Source organism: Platichthys flesus, chromosome 18 (genome assembly GCF_949316205.1).
Source record: "Platichthys flesus chromosome 18, fPlaFle2.1, whole genome shotgun sequence".
Taxonomy (NCBI): Eukaryota; Metazoa; Chordata; class Actinopteri; order Pleuronectiformes; family Pleuronectidae; genus Platichthys; species Platichthys flesus.
The window spans coordinates 5,355,638-5,374,895 of NC_084962.1; the positions used below are offsets into that span (position 1 = coordinate 5,355,638).

General features: G+C 41.1%; 1 protein-coding gene across 1 annotated transcript; it reads right to left on the reverse strand.

Moving 5' to 3' along the window:
• Positions 1 to 8,587: 8,587 nt before the first annotated feature.
• sccpdhb (saccharopine dehydrogenase b) lies at positions 8,588 to 18,222 on the reverse strand. The gene is made up of 12 exons (XM_062411841.1): positions 17,995 to 18,222; positions 16,707 to 16,819; positions 16,493 to 16,573; positions 16,157 to 16,286; positions 15,781 to 15,830; positions 15,017 to 15,147; positions 14,266 to 14,383; positions 11,584 to 11,703; positions 10,617 to 10,673; positions 10,126 to 10,237; positions 9,707 to 9,788; positions 8,588 to 9,539 (listed from the first exon to the last, which is right to left on the reverse strand). The coding sequence occupies exons 1-12, from the start codon at positions 18,197 to 18,199 to the stop codon at positions 9,440 to 9,442; spliced, it is 1,299 nt and encodes a 432-aa protein (XP_062267825.1). The 5' UTR covers positions 18,200 to 18,222; the 3' UTR covers positions 8,588 to 9,439.
• Positions 18,223 to 19,258: the final 1,036 nt, after the last annotated feature.

Sequence of the window (19,258 nt, forward strand, 5' to 3'; positions counted from 1 at the left end):
GTGACTCCTCCATCTTATCAGCTCAATTATCCTTTCTCCTCAATCCAGCCAATCAGCATCCAGGTTTACTCCTGAGTTTGAACAAGCTCGTCCACGTCTCTGTGGACCTCCAGCCTCTTCTCCATGGAGATGAGCAGACAACACTGTCAGTTTAAAGCAGAAAGAGGAACGAGGGCTCTGGTTTTATTTTGTTACTGCAGTGGGACTTTAAAATATCTGTTGGGTGAATAAACACACTCAACCAATTTAGACAGTGATGATGTCAAGCTGTCTTTTTTGTGGTTTTTACTTTAGCGAGGAAGTGTTAGGGCCATGGCCAAAACCTCAGCGTTCCCTGTGTGCCCCCTTGGTGTCTGTCTCTTCCTCTTTGTGTGTCTCTGTCTGAGTGGCCTTCTCGTTACCTGGTTACACCTCCCCCTCCCTCTCCTCACTGCACACCTGCTTCCCATCTACATCCACCCTGCAGTGTATGTAAACCCGCCCTTGCATCCACTCGTCACCAGATTGTCTGGTCGCCCCGGGGGTTAGAGTCTGCCGCTTGATTTGTGCATCTAAGTTTTCAGTTAGCTTCTGTGGTCATTTACAATTCCAGTACTTTGTCATTTTTGTGTTGTGTTTTGCTTGATTACTACCAACTCAAAAGTTTCCCTAAGCATATGATCAAATAAAAATAAAATGTTGATCACACAACTGCTTAAAAGATGATCCCATTGCCAGAGGCTGTGTTAACTTATAAAACACCTCAGGATGGTACAACTTAAGCCTGAAACATGCTTCTGCGTTTTCACGGGCCCGTAAGCGCAAGAGCCCTTCCGGGTCCCTTACGTGCTTATGTATCCCTCCTTACGTGCTGACGGGTGTCGACCCCCTTTTCTAAAATTTACGGCAAAGCTCCGCAAGCTCACTCAGCCCGCAAGGCTGTGATTGGTCTGCTCTACATCCCTTCTGGAGCTGCATTTCCGGTTTCATGCCCCATTATACCGGCAGAAATCACGGAAGATTTAGAAGAACGAATATGGACCAAATAGAAGAGCACTTGGCAGAAGATATCCGATAGTATGATCACTTGTATAACCAGTCACTGACTGGCGGATTGTCCGCCAAAAAAAGGCTACGAGGAGCCGCAGTGGCTATGTAAATAAACAATCGACGAAAAAGAAAGAAGGCGTCTCTAAGGTCGTCTCGACAAAAAGCATTACTCCGCCTAGTGTTCTTGCGCGGAATTGCTTTGTAAGACGCGCAACGGTTGGGGAAGCATGAATGAAAACGAGTCTTGCGCCACAGTGGCGTGAAAAGACGCAGACGCAGTCGCAGAAGCATGTTTCAGGCTTTAATTAGATAAGTCAGGAAGAGGTTTCAGATGAAGTATGGTGTGGCTTGATTCGCTCTCTTTCTTATATCAGGGTGATCAGTTGGCTAGTGAGTAATTTGATTAGCGGGACCGTCATGTTTGCCAGTTTGGTGCAGAGCAATGTGTTGGTTCCAGTTTTGTGTGTATTTGGTTGTTTAGCTGTTGTTTTGTGTAGACAAGGGATTGTGAGCTTTCTTTGCCTAGCTCCAGTGGTTTGGGCACACAAGTGGTTCAACTTCAAAATCTGCAGTCTTCTATTGGTACTGTTTGGGTCCTGTTTAGAACCTATGGAAGGATACTGAAAACTATGCACCAGCTGTCATGTGACCAGGTTCTTGCATGTTATTCCGCCCTGTTATTCATCCTTCCATTGCTCTTCTGGATCCAAAGTCACTGGGCGGGCAATCTGCCAATAGCTCGGATCTTATAACACTGGTCATATCTTATTTTTGGGAAATCTCACCGGATTGCAAAGACTGTGTGGGGACGTGGATGTGAAACATCCTGAATATTTCCTTACAGTATTGTCTTGTGTTGTGCTGTATTGATATTCTTGGAATTTGTGCTCACTAACCTCAGCAAGTGTCTTGTTGACAGAGGTCACCTTTATTTACGGTCTGCAGGTTTCCACTCCTGCCATTACTTTTAATTCCTGCATGTGGCACATGTTGACATCTAGATCAGACAATTTCAGAACATCTCCCTCCTGTGGAGAATTTGCAGCCTATGAAATAATAATCACTGAGCCAGTCATTGATTCCTGGACCATTCCTTTGTGCTGCTTTCTTTTGTGAGATGGATCTTAGCTAATGACCAATTATTACATGAACAATGGAGGAAAAACACCAGAAAATGCTGTCATCAATCAAGAATACAAATGGGGAACGTGTCTTTGTAAGGGAACTGTCATGTTGTTAAAAATCCTAATTACCACAGTACGTTGAGCCAGTTTCAAAACCTTCCTCTTTAGGCCAAATCCTTTAGTTTTAGATCAAACTGCACAGTAAAGGAGGCCAAGACATGAGAAAACTCCATAGCAAAGAAAATGAAAACAAATGGTGCAACACTGCTCAATCGCCAAAGGCCTCTCTCTCTCTCTCTCTCTCTCTCTCTCTCTCTCTCCTTCTCTCCGTGTCTGAGGTTCATCCATTATTCAGCAGGATAACAAAAATACCCTTGAAGGAGACCAGAGGACAGAACTAGAACATAATGGATTGTTCTGGTTTCTGGAGAAATTGTGCCTCATCGTCTCACATTGGTCTTTGCATTGTTGGCTGGTTTGTTCATTTTATCCATGAACCTACACAGTCCTCGGTCTTTCAATGTGCAGAGCCCTGAATGCAGGGAGGTGAAATGAGACAGGTGCTTGACCCTAAAGTGCTGACACATTCGGGCAGGGAGGCAGGTTGATGCAGCACTTTTGACTGATGCACAGTGCTATGTGTGGGGTAAACAGTCTCATCACAAAGCTGCAGCAAGAGCACACTGTTATTTAAAATGAGATTTCATTACATTCAACCATTTTAGAATATTTATTGTCATCACACTTGGGTACTATGAAGTGTTAGAGGCTTCTCACGTCAAGATATATATTTATAGGTGTAAAGATATATAGAAATATAGATTGAAAACAACAACAACAGCACCAGCAAATTACTATGTGCAGACAATGGAGTAACAGTATTAATATTGCAAAATTTGCAGTCAGAAATAATGCAAAACAAGTTTGTGTGTTAATCACAGTCTTGGATGTGTGTGAATGTTAGTCACAGTTTTTGGTGTGTGGTACATGCACTCCGCAGTGAATGAAAGTTTGTGTGACAGTCTTGGTCAGGGGGGTGTTATGGAGGTCACAGCTTTTGGATAAAAACTGTTCCTTATTCTGTGGCTGGAGAATCTTAATGTCCTGAACAGTTCAAACATGTAGTGTCCAGGGTATATATGTGGTCCCTAAAAATACTGCTGGCCTTCTTCTTCCGTCCAGTTTAGATTATATGTCCAGGGTCGGGAGCTCCATTAAAATAATGCACCGAGGAGGTTATGTTTTCGTTTGTATTTAGTGCAGCAAAACTACTCATTTGATTTCCATGTGGCAGGGTGGGGCACAACCCGTAAAAAGACTCATCCAATTTTGGTGCAGATCCCTATCAGAATCCCGAATTTGATTCAACATGGGGAGATTAGACATTTTCAGTGATATCTCAGAGAACAAACCCTGGCTCTTGCTCGAAATTTGTTTTAGGGGACTGATATTTGTTAGTGTCAGCAATTTGTATATGTATATATATATATATATATATGGCATATTTATGTGCCATTAAACAGGTGAATCTGCTGTGAATGTATACATTTGCTGTGTGGCTGTTCCTTCCTGGACATGGGTTCAGGCTGATTATAACTTATAACTTGCAGTTACTGTATTTTTCTGCAGGCAAACCCCTGAGCTCCAGCAGTACCCTCACTGTCTACAATCCAGCTTTCTATGGCTGTGTCTATAAAGAAGATGAAGAAAACAACAATTTACTGTTTTCACTCAGTAGAAAACACTTTTTATAGTTTTAATACTTTAAATTCTGGTTATGATCATATTTTCCTCCATATCAGCGCTGGTATAAATCCATAAATCTGCTTACGTGAAGTCTGTGAACTCAGTAGGTGGATTCCTCGTCTCGCAGCTGACCTCTGACCCTGAACTGAAACACTTTCTCCGTGTTGTGGTCACTTGTACATGTGGAACCACCAGGTGACTTATCAGGAGGAACACCGACTGACACAACCCGACACTATGTCTTTTCTCCAGGACTGTTTCCTAAATAGAAAACTAGTTCCAAAGACACAAGGACACTGGAGGACATGTGGCGGCAGAATATTTGAAATGGGATTTTTCATCAGAAACAACATTTTATTCACCTCAGCTTCAGTGTAGCTGGGGACATCGGGTTTGGTGGTTAAATTAGTTCAGCGGGGCTCACACTCCTCAGACTCTCCAACCGCCTCCCTCCTCTCAGAGAAGGCTCAAGCACTATCTCTTCTCTTTTTTCCTTTTTTTTTTTTCTCGTCTTTCCTGTCTTCTCTCTGAGCAGTGTCTGCAGCCTCCTTATACCGTCTGGGATTCAGATTCATAGGAGTCAGCAAGTAAAGTCTGCGGAGACATACACACACACACAAATGAACAGACATGGAAATGACATGGAACTGACATGGAACAGATATGCACATGTGATCTCAAATCAAAATTAACAATGATTTCCCACAGACACTGGATCACCACACTTTAAATAAGTGGCTGTATGAAACTTATTGTGGTGGTGAAGAGAGGTTTAACGCCTCACTTAGTGAAACAGAGAGTTAATATTTTCTTCAATGAACCGCACTCTAGAATTATGCAGATAACATAAAAGCTTCAAGGATTAATCTCTGGAGTGAGTCTTTCTTAAAGAAAATTCTATATTAGTTATATTGTTCCACTTTTCTACCCCCCCCCCCCCCCCCCCCCGTCACACTTGCTTATCCTTATAAGGACTTTGCATTGACCTCTGTTTATTGTGTAAAGCCTTAACCCCAATCTTAGACATGACAAATTCAGGGCTAGCCCTAAACTTAACCTAACTTTTCACAAGTTACAACATTAACCAGTAATATGTTTTGTCTCATTAGGATCAGGAAAAAATTATTACATGATTGAAATTAGTTCCATATATTTCCATTCAAACAAAGCTGAATACATATGAAACTGTATCATCTCTGTATAAAATCACCTGTAGCCAACATCTGCACCTGAATCTATGTACTGGTACTTCAAAGTTACTCACGCTGATGAAAACGTGAGATCTTACTAACAGTATCATGGACCAGAAACTGCGAGATACCACAGATGAGCTCTACCACACTTGTTTGAGCTGCAGGAGCATTTAAAGGGACAAGTCCACTACGCGATAAATTCATGTGATCGACATCTCCAGAGGAACAAATATGTGTGTTTGTTAAAATGTCCTGTTTACACTCTGCACAGTGACTAAACCAGACAATTGTTGTGGCATATGCAAAAAAATGAGTGCAGCATTTTTTTTAAATAGGATTCAACTGGAGAAGCTATTTAGTGCAGAAACAGAAGTTAATCAGAGGGAACACTTACATAACAGAACTGTATCTGCTGAATGGCTCATGAATCAACCATGAATGGGTCTAATGCATGTGTGTAAGAGTCTTTTATAATATTTGTAGTTATTGTTATTTTTATTACTCATTATTATTGTGAGAATAAGTAAATAAAGCCTTTTGTATAAATACAGATTCAAATCATGAATCCCCTCAGTCTTTGTTTTTAACCAACGTATTTCCAACAAAACTGCACTTTAAATTTAACCATGATCTCTGTTCCCACATTTTCTAAAACATTTCCTCAATGGTATACTCTATGAAACATAAACATAGAGATATATTATAGGGGATGGCTGGGCCCTATGCATATAAATAAATGTAGTTGTATAAATGACTGGAACAGATTAAACTATTGGAATCGGTCCAGTAGATCACCCCTTCCAAAAGCTACAACATGGTGACAGTGGCTGCACTATAATATCATGGAGCAACTGCGACAGTCCACAAAATATCCACTAAAAGTTAGATTTTAAGCAATAAAAGGCTCAAATTGTTATTCTAGGTCTTTGCTAAACGAAAAGTCTCACTCTCAAGTCTCATGGGATCTAGGTTGTTGCAGGAAGATGGAGGTGGAAACGTGAGTGAGAGCACGGTTGCAGTTGCCCCATAAGATCTTCCAACGTGGAGACAGTCTACTGTACTGATTCCGAAAGTATTTGAAAGGACCACTCCTTTTCACAGTGACAAACATTGGGTCAGGTTGAAAAGTTATGGAATTCTCATTTAAAGGTATCGGAACAAGACCATGAAACACAAGGGGCTTCGGGATTTGGTGTAAATGCCATCAGAGGCTGTTTTAGGCCCTTACTGTTTAGTTTTTGAACTGTACATGTTAGCAAACAAATGTATAATTAATAAAATGTAAAAAAAAAAGGCGAATAGATAACAGGGGGCTTTAAATGGCCCTAATATTTGATTTAATGTTCATATTTTGAAGAGCACATTGAAGCGTTTTTTCTCTCCTCTTTAAATGTATATTTCACACAACATCTCACTAGAGGGCAGCAGGAAAAGAAGCCAGAGAGAAACAAAGCGAGACCGAGAACAAAGCAGAAACATGATGAGAGATTCAGAGAGAGAGAGAACACACTGAAGCGGAGGAAGAGTCAGAGCAGCTCATCCCACTACACTGCATCCTGTGTGAAGACAGATATGTCTTCTATCACACATGAGGAGAAGCTATCTAACATGTCAGAGTGTGAGGGAAGAGCAGAACAACGTTTTACTGTATTGAACTACATCTGACTCCTCTTTCAGATTGTTATTTGGATTATCTCCCTCTGTTGTTCTCATCATTTATAATACATGAAATATTTATATATGCCGTATGTAAAAGTAACAAACTGCATGTAACACAACAGTAAAATGCTGATCCTTAATAAGACCCTAATGGTAATCCTCTGAAATGACTATTCTAACATTTATACTTATTACTACTTGTCATACGTTTCCCCCTTTTAAAATGTGAAATCATTTTAAAAACAGCCGTTATGTCCAATTTTTCAAAGATCGTTTCCAAACTTTTACATTTTACGACAAACTTATTTTGATAGACACGTGTATTGTCTTTACTATACATCCATTTAGGTGTGGAGGGTTATCCTGAATTATTATCATACTTTTACCGTGAAACCCGACACAACATGCTTGGCTTTAATCGAGAAATTAGAATTGCAGAGTGCAGGTCGAACAGTGCTGAGACACATAGATCCAAAAGGAGAAGAGGAGGAGGAGGAGGAGGAGGAGGGGGAGAAGGGGAGAGTGGCGATGAGCTGGCTGAGGTGAGGGATCAGACATGAATCTCTGCACAGCCACAATGGCGGAGAGGGGGACGTGCATGGCCGAGCGAGAGGGGTGGGGCCGCTCCATCTTACGCAAAGGGAAAAACAGCTGCAATCTCTCCCCCCTCGCTCTCTTTCTTGAACAGAAAATCCCCCCCCACACACACACACACAAACACACACACACACACTCATCATCCCTCAAACATCATCACACTGCACTTAGAGGCTGTTTAACATACACACCGGCCCAGTGACATTTCCAGTCAGCAGACACTGTCTTCACTGCACAAAGCTACAAACCTGCTGTGTGTGTGTGTGTGTGTGTGTGTGTGTACTGTATATTTGTGCTGCCATTGTAAGATAGCTGTTTTATTGGAGTGGTGCTGACAGCAGGGGGGAAGGCACATGAGACAGAGAGAGGAGACTCTCAGTGACTCACATCCAGGAGAAAAGAGAAAAGCTGCCAGCTCCCTTTGACCTTCACGTCCTCTCCACACATCTGAGGTGTCTGCTTCCTCACAACAACCTCCCCGGGCCATGTCCCAGTTTCACCAGCTTTTTAGTGGCGTCTGCTTGACTGAGGCCAGGCACTGTTCTCTGTGTCCTCAAAGGCACGAAATGACCTCTGCTGTCGTGCACTGCTGTGCAGGGTAAATATTTGTCAGGGCTGGAGAGCAGAGCAAACACTGGCACCTGGTGGTGGGTTTCTGGAAGCCTTAGTGGTTTAATTCAGTTTGAATATGTTTGAATATTTTGTTGATTGTGATTCTACATGTGTGAGGATACAGGAGTGGTGGAAAGTCTTCATATCAGTGGAAAACATGAAAATGAAAAGTGGCTCAACTGTTAAAATGATGAAATCCTCATATATCATATTTATAATAATTTGACCACCTCTCATTTAAGACCATCTTAAATCTACTGACCTTTATTCAAAGTTGTGTTTGCTATGCTTTAAAGGTTACTTAAATTGCATATTAAATACAAATGTTAAATGGGATGTTAAACATTTTGGGTTGGGCAATAACACAATATCAATAATTATTTCAATAAGATTTTCATCAATAGCAATATCACAAATAAAATTGATTTTGATTATTATTGACATTGACTAATAGGAAAGAAAACTAAATAATTGAATTCATGTTATGTTCAAATTGTGTTCCTCATAATGATTGAATTGAAATTCATGAATTTGTTGTTTTCCTCTTTAATTTTGTTTAATGTTTAATTTTTGTGTTTTATGAGTAAAAAATGTACTCATCTGAAATGAGTCCAGCTAAAACATAAGGCAGGAGACTCTGTGAAGTATAGTAAAGGCGGAGAGTAATCTTTGGAGCTGGTTAAGGTCTCTTGTACACAAATCAACGTGAGAAGGTTTTAGAAAATAAACCTCGACTCTCTGCAGCTCTACTGGGAAAATGTTTATTCTGATGAGACAAGGTGTTTACGAACACACAGATATGTATATAATATGTATATTTATTATGATATATATATATATAAACAACTGGCACAACCTTTGCCTTCACTTTTCACATTTTCTCTAGCTCCTTTCAGTCTTTGGTACTATTCAAGCTTCTCCTGTTTCTTCTTCTTGATGTTGCTTGAGAACTCTACGTTCATCACCACTCCCTTCTTCTTTGACGACCACCACTATGTCCTGCTGGTTAGCCATCCCCATTTTAACCAGCTGGATCTAGAGGTCCCAAAGCTCAAGAAAACTGGTCCAAAGAATCCTCCTGAGGATTGGGCAGGTCTTGTTCAAATGTATTGCTCTGTTTATACATTTCAAGTTCAAATGTACATATTGTTTATGATTCATAAAATAATCAAAATAATTTAATAAAACGACAATTAAAATGTTTTACATTAGCATTAAACTACTTAACTGTGGACAAATGTAGAGACATAAATGTCGAAGCAGCAGCAGATTATCTCAGAGAGTTGAGAGCAAACCTTCTAACATAAAGAGGAAACATGCAGGGTTCAAGGATTTCACAATGACAATAACAGTAAGAAGTCGTCATGTTGACTGGAGGAAAGGTCGGGCATCATCTCCAGTCGATACCAGGACAAATACAATACTCTGTATCTGTACATGCTGCGACATTTACTGTGGTCACTGGTTACTGTTGAAGGGCTACTGGTGGTCTCTGACTGAGAACTTGATGCCGTGGTTTTGGAGGCGGTCGATGAGACTGGTTTTATAGAAGGCGGCTCCTGGAGTGTACACCCCCCCCCTGTCAATGTCAATGGCAAGGGAGACAGAAGAGAGAGAGAGAGAGAGAGAGAGAGAGAGAGAGAGAGAGAGAGACAACAGAATAGGTGAGACATAAAGAGCAAATCTTCTCTATTATGACAAAGGGAGGAAAAGTAAAGAAGAAAAGAAAAGGAAAAAAAACCTGACCTCCTGGGAAGCGAGTGCAATTCATTCAGCAAGGTCACCGCTGCTTGTACCATCGCGGACACTGTGGCTACATAACCAGGTTCTGTCAACAACAAGAAACAGACATGGAGATGAAGAGATGTGATAATGCTTTAAATACTATTTACAACACAAACTACATCGATAATACTATATTATCACAGACTATTTATACACTCTCAAAACACATACACCATTCAGCTAACCCTAACCCTAACACATATAGATCAATCCACATCTGAAAATAGTCCACGAGAAAAGCACCAGTTCTCCACAGTTTAGAACATGACATGGGACTTGTACAGTGTCTCTACCTCTACAGTGAACTGGTATGGAATGGTATGAACTGGTATGGAAGCCTGTGATTGTTCCACACATCGGCTGAGCCGTGGCCATGTTACCTGCTCCAATGACCTGAGTGCAGATCTTAGCGTTGGGTCGGCCCTTCGAGGGGTCGGTTTCCTCTGAGTATCCCTCCCCGAAAAACGTCAGGCTGAAACAGGTGTCTTCCATCTGAGAGAGACAGAGAGATGTTGACGAGACGATCGGGAATCGAACAGGGTTTGACAGCACAACTTACTTTACCAGTAAGTAAATAAATAGAATGGCTGTAACTATATATACTGTCTTAAAAGAATCAAACAATCATAATGCTTTGTGCTTTTACCCTATACTTTTTATCACCACTGTGAACTTTACTTTAGTTTACATTTGTGAATAGATTTCGTTTCTATTGTAGGATTATTTCACTTCCAAGTTATCATTTTTAATAAATTCTCAAAAGAATGCTGCTCTCTCTGAGCAGCATTTTTTTGGATGACAAAAAAAACAACATGCAAACTAATTCAGATTAAAACATAACCTCCTTGGCGGAAGTAATAAAATCTCTCACCTGCTTTGTGGTTGGACCACCCTTGCTGAACACGCCAAAGGAGAAGAAGGATGGAAACTTTGGGAAAGACAAGACGATCAAATCAAATGATATTCAACACACAGGCTCCTTAACTCCTCAACTGATTTCTTCTTGGTTTAAAATGAGGTATTCAAACAGTATAATCCATGTTGCTTTGGAACATTTCGCTACTTAAAGCTTCACGGTAGTTTCCACACCCTGCTGCTGTATTTAACACAAGCTGCTCTAAAGCCTTTCAGCGAAATACTGACAACTTACAGTGACGTTCATCCACATTTAAATGATGGAATAACCATTTTAAGTCAGTGTCTTGAAGCGGCCACTGTCTTTATATCTACTCCTCATCCAAGGGGCTACTTTCCCAAACAGATCTGCTCTGGACCATTAAAGGGATGGTTCACCGAAAAATGAAAATGTACTCATTATCTATTCACTAGCATGCCCCGGGCGGGGCGGGTGATCTGCAGTGTGTGCAGCTCTCCGGTGGGTGCACGCGACCGTGACCGCGGCTCAGAGAAGGGTATCAAAGGACAGTTGGTCTAAGAAAATGCTGTAAATGACACAGTTTCGAGTCAAATATGAATATTGGGGTTTGTGGACCCTTGGACGAAAATGCTGTAAATGACACAGTTTCGAGTCAAATATGAATATTGGGGTTTGTGGACCCTTGGACGACAGTATGGAGGCGTATTATGTTTTTTTACTGTTGTTTTATTACGTCTGAAGAAGGGGCTCTTAGTACTTCAATTGTATTGGATTTGGCTGCAACACCATTTTCCCCTGAGCCTCCAAAAGGGTTTTGTGGACTCAAACACTTCACCCGACCCTCCATTGCCATAGTGGAGATTAGATAATGAGGGAATTTTCATTTTTCTGTGAACTATCCCTTTAATACTACAAAAGATGGACAATAATATGTAGTTGTTTTAAAGGATGACGTAGTTACCCTGGTGAGGAGTCTCCTGCCAAGGCTGAATTTGGTCATGAACCAGAAGATCAGGCCGCCACAAAAGAACTTGACCACGGAGAAGAGGCCACCGACCCCGACGTAGGCGCTGTACTGGAGCTGTGGACGGACGAAGCAGAGGGAGAATGTGTGATGTAAGAATGGGAAATTAAAGGTGACAGAGAGAGAGGAAAAGATAAGAGGTGGTTTGCCGAGAGAGAATGGGGAGGAGGGGGAGGTGATAGGAGAAGAAAGTGAAGTGTGTGTGGGGGGGGGGGGGGGGGGTCCAGAAAGTATTCAAACCCTGTCACACTTTGTTATGTTGCAGAGGAGAAAACAGAGGATGAAAAAAAAGGAGGGAAGAGAGGGGCAGGATGAGATGAGATGTCTCAGGGAGTAATGAACAGCGGGGAGGAAAGTGATGAATCACTACAGATGACTCATCAGATTTCCACCCCACTGGTAGATTGCGTTCTAAACAACGTAATGAGATATTTTGTATTAACTCCTGTGTCTCTGGCTTTGATCAAATAGTGACAGCTGCTGGAATGGCTGACCTAGTTACAGGTGCACAAGGGAAACAGAGACTTTGCTCTTCATCGACAGGAAGCAGAGTCAACCACGTACTATATACTAATGTGTACATATGATAAGAAGGACCAGGTGCTGTAAATATCCAACCTTTTTGTGTCACTTAATACAGCGTCCCAAACCTGTGTTACTCAGGGACACAGAACACTGAGATGTAAGCGGTGCTTTATATTTCTGAGGCTGACCAAAGTGAGGCAGAGCATGTATGGTAATTCACTGCCTGGAACAGGTTGTGCCAAATTGTTGATAACATGGAAATATTGTAAATTGTGCTGTGATGGAGCCTCAGGGTTGGAAGCGAAATGAGTTGTGAGATGAGGAGAACTCACTTTATCATGGAGGAAATGATTGCAAGTGTAGTTTACAGAACTGTCTTGGCCAGGTCTCTTTCTCAGAAGCTTTTTCTAATGTTAATGGATCCTATAATTGTTTTTGCATGGTACAGTGCACTTGACCTACATCAACCTCACAGCAAACACATGATGATGTGTCAGGTTGATATCAGGCACCAGTTCCGGCTGCTGCTGAATCACAACGCAGTTTTCTGTGTCTCATTTCGGTGCCTGAGTAACATTAACATGACCACATCGAAGTAACATTACACTTGACTCTGGTGGCAACACACTCTGTTCATGGCAGTGTGTAACATTTGCAGTTAACTAATAGCTCCCTCAAACTCGGGTCAACATGCTGAGCACATCAGTGTGGGCGTCTCTGGCCTCTGCGATGAGGAGACAGTTGATCGAGTTTGGAGCTGAGAGCATTTTGTTTTTTAAGTTACTCAAGATGAAATTGAATTATAATGTGATTTTTTCTTTTGCATTTATTTATATATGCATATTTAAGTTAAGTACAGTTTGAACTGTTAATATGTTAAATCTTCTAATTTGTATTAGCAATGAAAAAAGCTATTCTAATCGTCAACTGCAAGTGTCAGTTCTGACAACGTTTAGGCACCGTTGCTGTTTTAAAAGTATTGATTTAGCACCAGTATCAAAAACATGATACCAAGCTCTGAAGATATATTACAGTTACATATGATCACACTGTATTACAGTAATACAGTGTTACACAAAGTTACACAAAGTTAAACAAAAAATCCATCTAAAGTTTGCATGTGTTAGCTGAATATTAATGAACTTGTCTTAATAGAACAGGTTAACTCTGGAACTTGAGGACATTTAACTTTTTATGAATTCATCTTTAGATTTGTAAGACTTTCTGTTTCTGCTTTGGTCTCATTTTGAAGTTCACACGTTTAATGGATGGCAGCCAGCCACTGGGGCTGACTGAAACCAACTATGTAATCTAATTTACAGAGCATTATCAATGTGAAGTCAGCAAAACATACTATGCTACTAGCTACTATGAAACCAGAGAACAACATAAAGGGGGCAGAAGCAAAACCCCTGTGTGAATGTAATTGAGGAAAGGTGCAAATAGGTTCTTATGAATTTGTGTTTTCACCATAGAGAGAAAAATGTTGTTCATTCTTCCATCAATAAAGTGACTGATTACACTTTCTTTGTAAATAGTGTGTAGTATCCATGCATGAGGTCTAACACATATAACTCATGTGCCTGCATTATTTATATCCTCTACTCTTTGCTGCAACACCCATATTAACCCTCCATAAGTGAAACAAGACCATTGACGGCAGCCATGTGTATGTGGACCCATTTAGCAATTATCTTAGTAATGCAGCTTAGAACATAAACTACACTAGGACTATGGAGCACTTCTGACCATTGATGGTTGTGTTTTTATAATCAGATGTTCTACTTGCACATAAAGAAGAATGCAAGTGATGTGATTAAGCATTCCTACCTGAGACAAAGGGAGGTACTGGCAAACCATCCCTCTGTTTCAAGCTGTTCTACTAAACCAGAGGAAAATGCGAGGAGGACTCCAGAATACTTACAAAGTATCAGCTATGCTAAATGTTTGATGAGGAAAGAAAAGCATTCTACATTTGGACCGACCTCAAGTGTAACCAGTGATTACAAGGAAACATCTCTAGGGTTAACAACCACTGTAATGAATAGAGAAAATGTAACCATGGTTTCAGTGCCTGCGTTGTTGTAATCTTACTGGTAACTGTTGTTCCTCATCGTAAAGGAAACGCTGGGTTCTCTTGACAACGGAGGGGTCAGAACCCATGAATGGGATGGCGTACTGCTCGATCTCCTTACTGAAAAACACAAAACCCCTGCAGACACACACACACACATACACACAAATTACACAGAGAGAAAGCTAAGTGGTGTACTTTCACCAAATCTAACTCTCCCTGCAGCATCAGCACAGTAGTGTTGGAGCTCGTTTCATCCACTGATGGTCCTTTAAATCTTTCTCCTTATCACTGCCAGCTCCCACACTCAATAAAATCTCACTGAATGTAAGTCGCAGCCACACAGACAGTAACAGTTTGCAAATTGTGCTGGATTCTTATGTAGTAACTTGCTTTCAGCCTAACTTGGCAAAATGAAGGTTTTCTCTCCAAAACTTGCACATTTATTACTACAATATATCACATTTCATCAACTTACATTTATTTACTGATGATTGAATTTGCTCAAACTGCACTATATTTTAAATGAAGGTGTCACAGCTAAATAGTATCCCCATCATTCACTTTGGATTCAAATTATTCAAACGTAGGTCAGGGATAAGAATTAAGACGTATCAGTTTCACTGGGAACATCTCTCCCTGCTGTGCAGAAGACACATGACACATCCCTGTATTAAAGTACTTCTGGCCACGCTCCACATTCCAATAAAGATGATATTATTCAAAGTGAAGTGTTTTAGCCAGACAGTAATTGCTCAGTTATAGTCTTACCTCTTTTGGACTTTGGCTCCCACTACAGGCAGCGGCTTGTGGCCAAACTTCTTCCTCAGCTGGCGGAGAGAGCCGCTGTCAGCGAAGCCGTGCACAGCAGACTGCCAAGTGGTGTCATGACCACACATCCCCTGTTAGAGGAGGGAGAGTCCTTTAAATTCTGTCATGGCGTCAGGTGCAGGAAACCAATGCTATATGATTTCAGCATTGTGTCTGTTTTATATTTTCTAATGTGTACTATCCATGATTAGTCATGCATTGAGCCTTTTTGAGTGACAGCTCAGAAGCCGTCACTTTACTTCTTAAAAGGGTTGAAAAAGTGATTCAATGGACTAGTGGCGTGGACGTTGACTGGTGGCAGAAAGTGCGACTATCCGACGGTGGTCTCTGGGTCGAGTCCAGGGAGTGACAACAAGAACAACACACCTGGACGGACAACACCTGGACAACACCTGGATCTGTTCCACACTGTCAAAGTGGCCACCCCACCCCACTGTCTAAGTGCCACTGAGCAAGGCCCCTTACTCCCCTAACACCTGCTCCCCGGGGCTCCATGACTGGCTGCCCACTGCTCTGTGTGTCCTCCTGTGTTCACCAGATGGGTCATTGCAGAAAACAAATTTCCCCCCTTGCATGTCGTGTGTGTGTGCATGTGTGCATGTGTGTGGGACCAATAAAGTGTATCTGTATCTCAAGAGTTACAGTGCAATTCTTCTTCTTCTAAAAAAATCATGCAGTGCAGAGGCTGTAGTTGTTTAGGCTACCTCAGGCCCACTGCTAATTTTCAGGAAGCTCTCCACAGCTGTCAGTGTTCCTGAAATCAGAGAAAGATGAAGAACAAGGTGCAGTCAGAATTTGCCAGAAAACACAATCAAATGTATGAGTTCAACTAAATGTTATTTAAACCGTTGTATAAATCAAATCAAAACAAAACAAAAACAGTTTGTGACTATTTGTTGATATATAAAAAACCTTTAAAATGTATTCAATGAGACAAGTTGATGTTTTTGCAAGTGTTACATTTGAGCAATATATAAATAAACACAAGTCTCTGAAAGCACTGAAGTGTTTTTGCCTTGGTAAGGGATGTACATCTTTAGATTTTTTCCATTTTCCCCTCTTATGTCTCCTGTTTCCTACCTTTGAATTGCCTGTGTGTGTAGAGAATCCCCAGATCGGCTGGAAGGGAGTCGAAGCCACAGCTGCCTATCACATACACTCCTTTGTCCGAGGCCTTGGTGTGATACTCAAGCTGCATACGCTCCAGGAACTGCTCAGGATGGACAACCAAAAACGCACAAAAACACAAATGTTACATTGTATTTCCATGTCAAACACAAACAGATGCAAATAATGTCTGATCTTCAGTCAACTTAAGGAGTAGTTATTATTCAAATCTATTAAACACTAACAAATCACAGAATTATTGTTTACCAACAGCTGATAAATACAGAAAGACATTTAACAACACAGTACCTGAGGCTCTCCACAGATGTCGACATAGTGAGCTCCATTTTCGACGCAAGCTTTGACCACAGGTTCACCATAAAATCTGTACTGCAGGGACAGAGACAGCATTGTTTCAAACACAAACCACATGAGCACAGTGCTGTGGGTTATATTCTAATGTAACATGTGTCAAACCTCATCTCTACATTCCCTTCGTTTCAACCCCTGACAAAACACTTACTGGTCCCACACAGTTGAGAACCACCACACCTTGTTGACACATGGCGGCCATCGATTCCTCATCAGACACATCAGCAACGATGATTTCAGTGTCTGTCCTCACCTCAGGCATAGCTGAGAAAAACAGGAGAGAAAGGCTTTGTGTGTTATACATCTGTGTCTGGATAATACACATCTCAAACCTGATTTAATAGGATGTATTTACATAAATTCATATTTATTGATTTGTATATACCCCTTGAGATGTATCATCTCGATTTAGAGGGCATACCAATAGATATCACAATGTACACACCGGCAACCGAAAAGAAACAGACAATAACAGACCGCATACATTAATAAATCATTCCAGCCAGAAGATGGCCAAAGACCAACAAGAGACATCCATCTGTAATAGAGATGTCCTGTCTTCTTCTTAGAAAAGGGTTCCAGGTGAGGAAATGGAGCTACTATCAGCAGCTAACTTATTAAAGGTCTGATGGGGCTTTGAACAGGTTGACGATTAAATGTCAGAAGATATTGTTGTTAATAAGAAGGATAATTGAAGTGAATACATTTAAATCACTTGCAGCCAGTGAACGTTTCCTCTTACATTTAGGGATGGCCATTTAAGTGCATTATACATTGTCTATTGATTAGTGAGGAAAGGAAATCCAAGTGTAAATCTCCAGAGTCGATTAGATGCTTTGTTAAATGGGACAAGATGTGATTTCAGTGCATTTTGATAAACATCATCACAGTAGTCAATAATGGGTCGTAGCCTTTAAACTGAGAGGCAAGTTTCTGAGGAGCGAACTGTGAGCAAAGCAATTTTGAGCTAAATTTTATTCAGAGCTATTGTGAACCAAGCTGAAAATGTCAGATATTAATAAGAAATTGTATTTGTATAAGTACACACAGATAAATGTTATTTATGTGAAATCTACCTGTTTGTCAATCAGTAATGGTTTCAGCTGTAGAACACAAACACGGTTAAATTTTGAGCTCACTTCATTTCTGATATATTACGAACCAAGCTGAGAATATCCCATATTATTAAGATATATTATTCTGTAAATGCGTTTAGCTGCACATCATTGATATGAAACGCACTTGTCAGCCCCACATTTTGAAGCTAGCTGTCAAGGCCCTATATTCAGGGGTCAAGTTCAAAAGTGTTGATTTGCAGCTACATGAGCAGCACAGACCAGACACACCACAGACACCCTGTCAGTCCAGAGTGAACCACACAGTCAGTGTTTTAAAAACAACACTTGTCTCCTCTCTCTCTCCGCCATGTCTCCACCTACACAGCCTCTCCGCGGCTCGCTCCAACACTTCCTCCAGCCGCTGTCTGCTTCTCCCGGCCACCGCCCATTTCAGCGAGCCGCCCCCGGTTCTCTCTGCGGCGCAGCGGGCCACCTCCTCCACCACAAACCGGCCCGTGAAGCCCGTGGCACCGAACACGATGATGTGATGAGGCCTGTGGGAGACCGAGCTCACGGGCGCCGCCATTGTTTTGGTTTACGGTGCGTTCGCGTGCTCCTCGGAGGGTCCACGTTCCCCTCGTCGTTGTTCAAACTTCAGTGTGTGGTCATGTGTTTTGAAGAAAGAAAATGTATCCATGTGTTTACAGAGTTGAATTAACACTATAATTAATATTCATAATGTCTGCACAATAAATAAAAGCTAGGGATCAAGTGTGACAAGCAAATGCATAATCTAAACACACCCACGTAAAAATATTGTAATGACTAATGTGGTGTAAGATGCTTGTCAGAGCTCGACAGTTTGTGAGGGTGTTGTTGTTTCGACTACACACTTGAGATGAAAGTCGTGGGTCAACTGGGATCTCCTTTTTCCGATTATTCCAGCAGTATGTGAACAGACTATATGCTCAAAGTCCCGCCTTCTGACGTTGAATCCGGTCCTTTGTGCGCGCTGATTGGCTAATCCGCCTTACGTCTATTTCCACCTGCTGTTAATATCACACTACACACACATTTACATTAAGTTTATATTTTTTCCACCTGTTTGTTATCCCACTATTTATTGAACATTCTAACCTCGGGCCGATCGAATGGTAAAGTGGGGACAAAATGCAAAAATGTCGAATGGGGTATTATCAGTTGAAGTATATTGAATGTGAAATATGTGTCGTATCTTTTAAGAGTCTTTAATAATAAATCATGTGATCAGTAGGGCTGCAGAGAAAATGGCCGTTCATTCTCAGGTGTACAGCGGCCACCTGTGGCGCAATGTTGGTATTACAAGTTTGGAATCTGTGTCTGGTGTCCAAGTCCAAGAGAACAAAAGTTTAATATTTACCAAAAGAAAATCTTAATGATTCTCACCGCCAATGAGGTTGTTTTTCTTCTTAGATTGTCTTGATATTGGAGTCGGACATAACCCAAGAGTGAATCCATTAAACTTTGGATGATGGGGTACATCCAGGATTTTTTTTTCTTTTAACATTGAGATAGGAAGTTTTTCAACATCTTTGTTGATTTCTCCGAGAATAATACATGGTAAATTGATGCAGCTTGATTGAATTTAAAGGGGAATGAGGTTTGG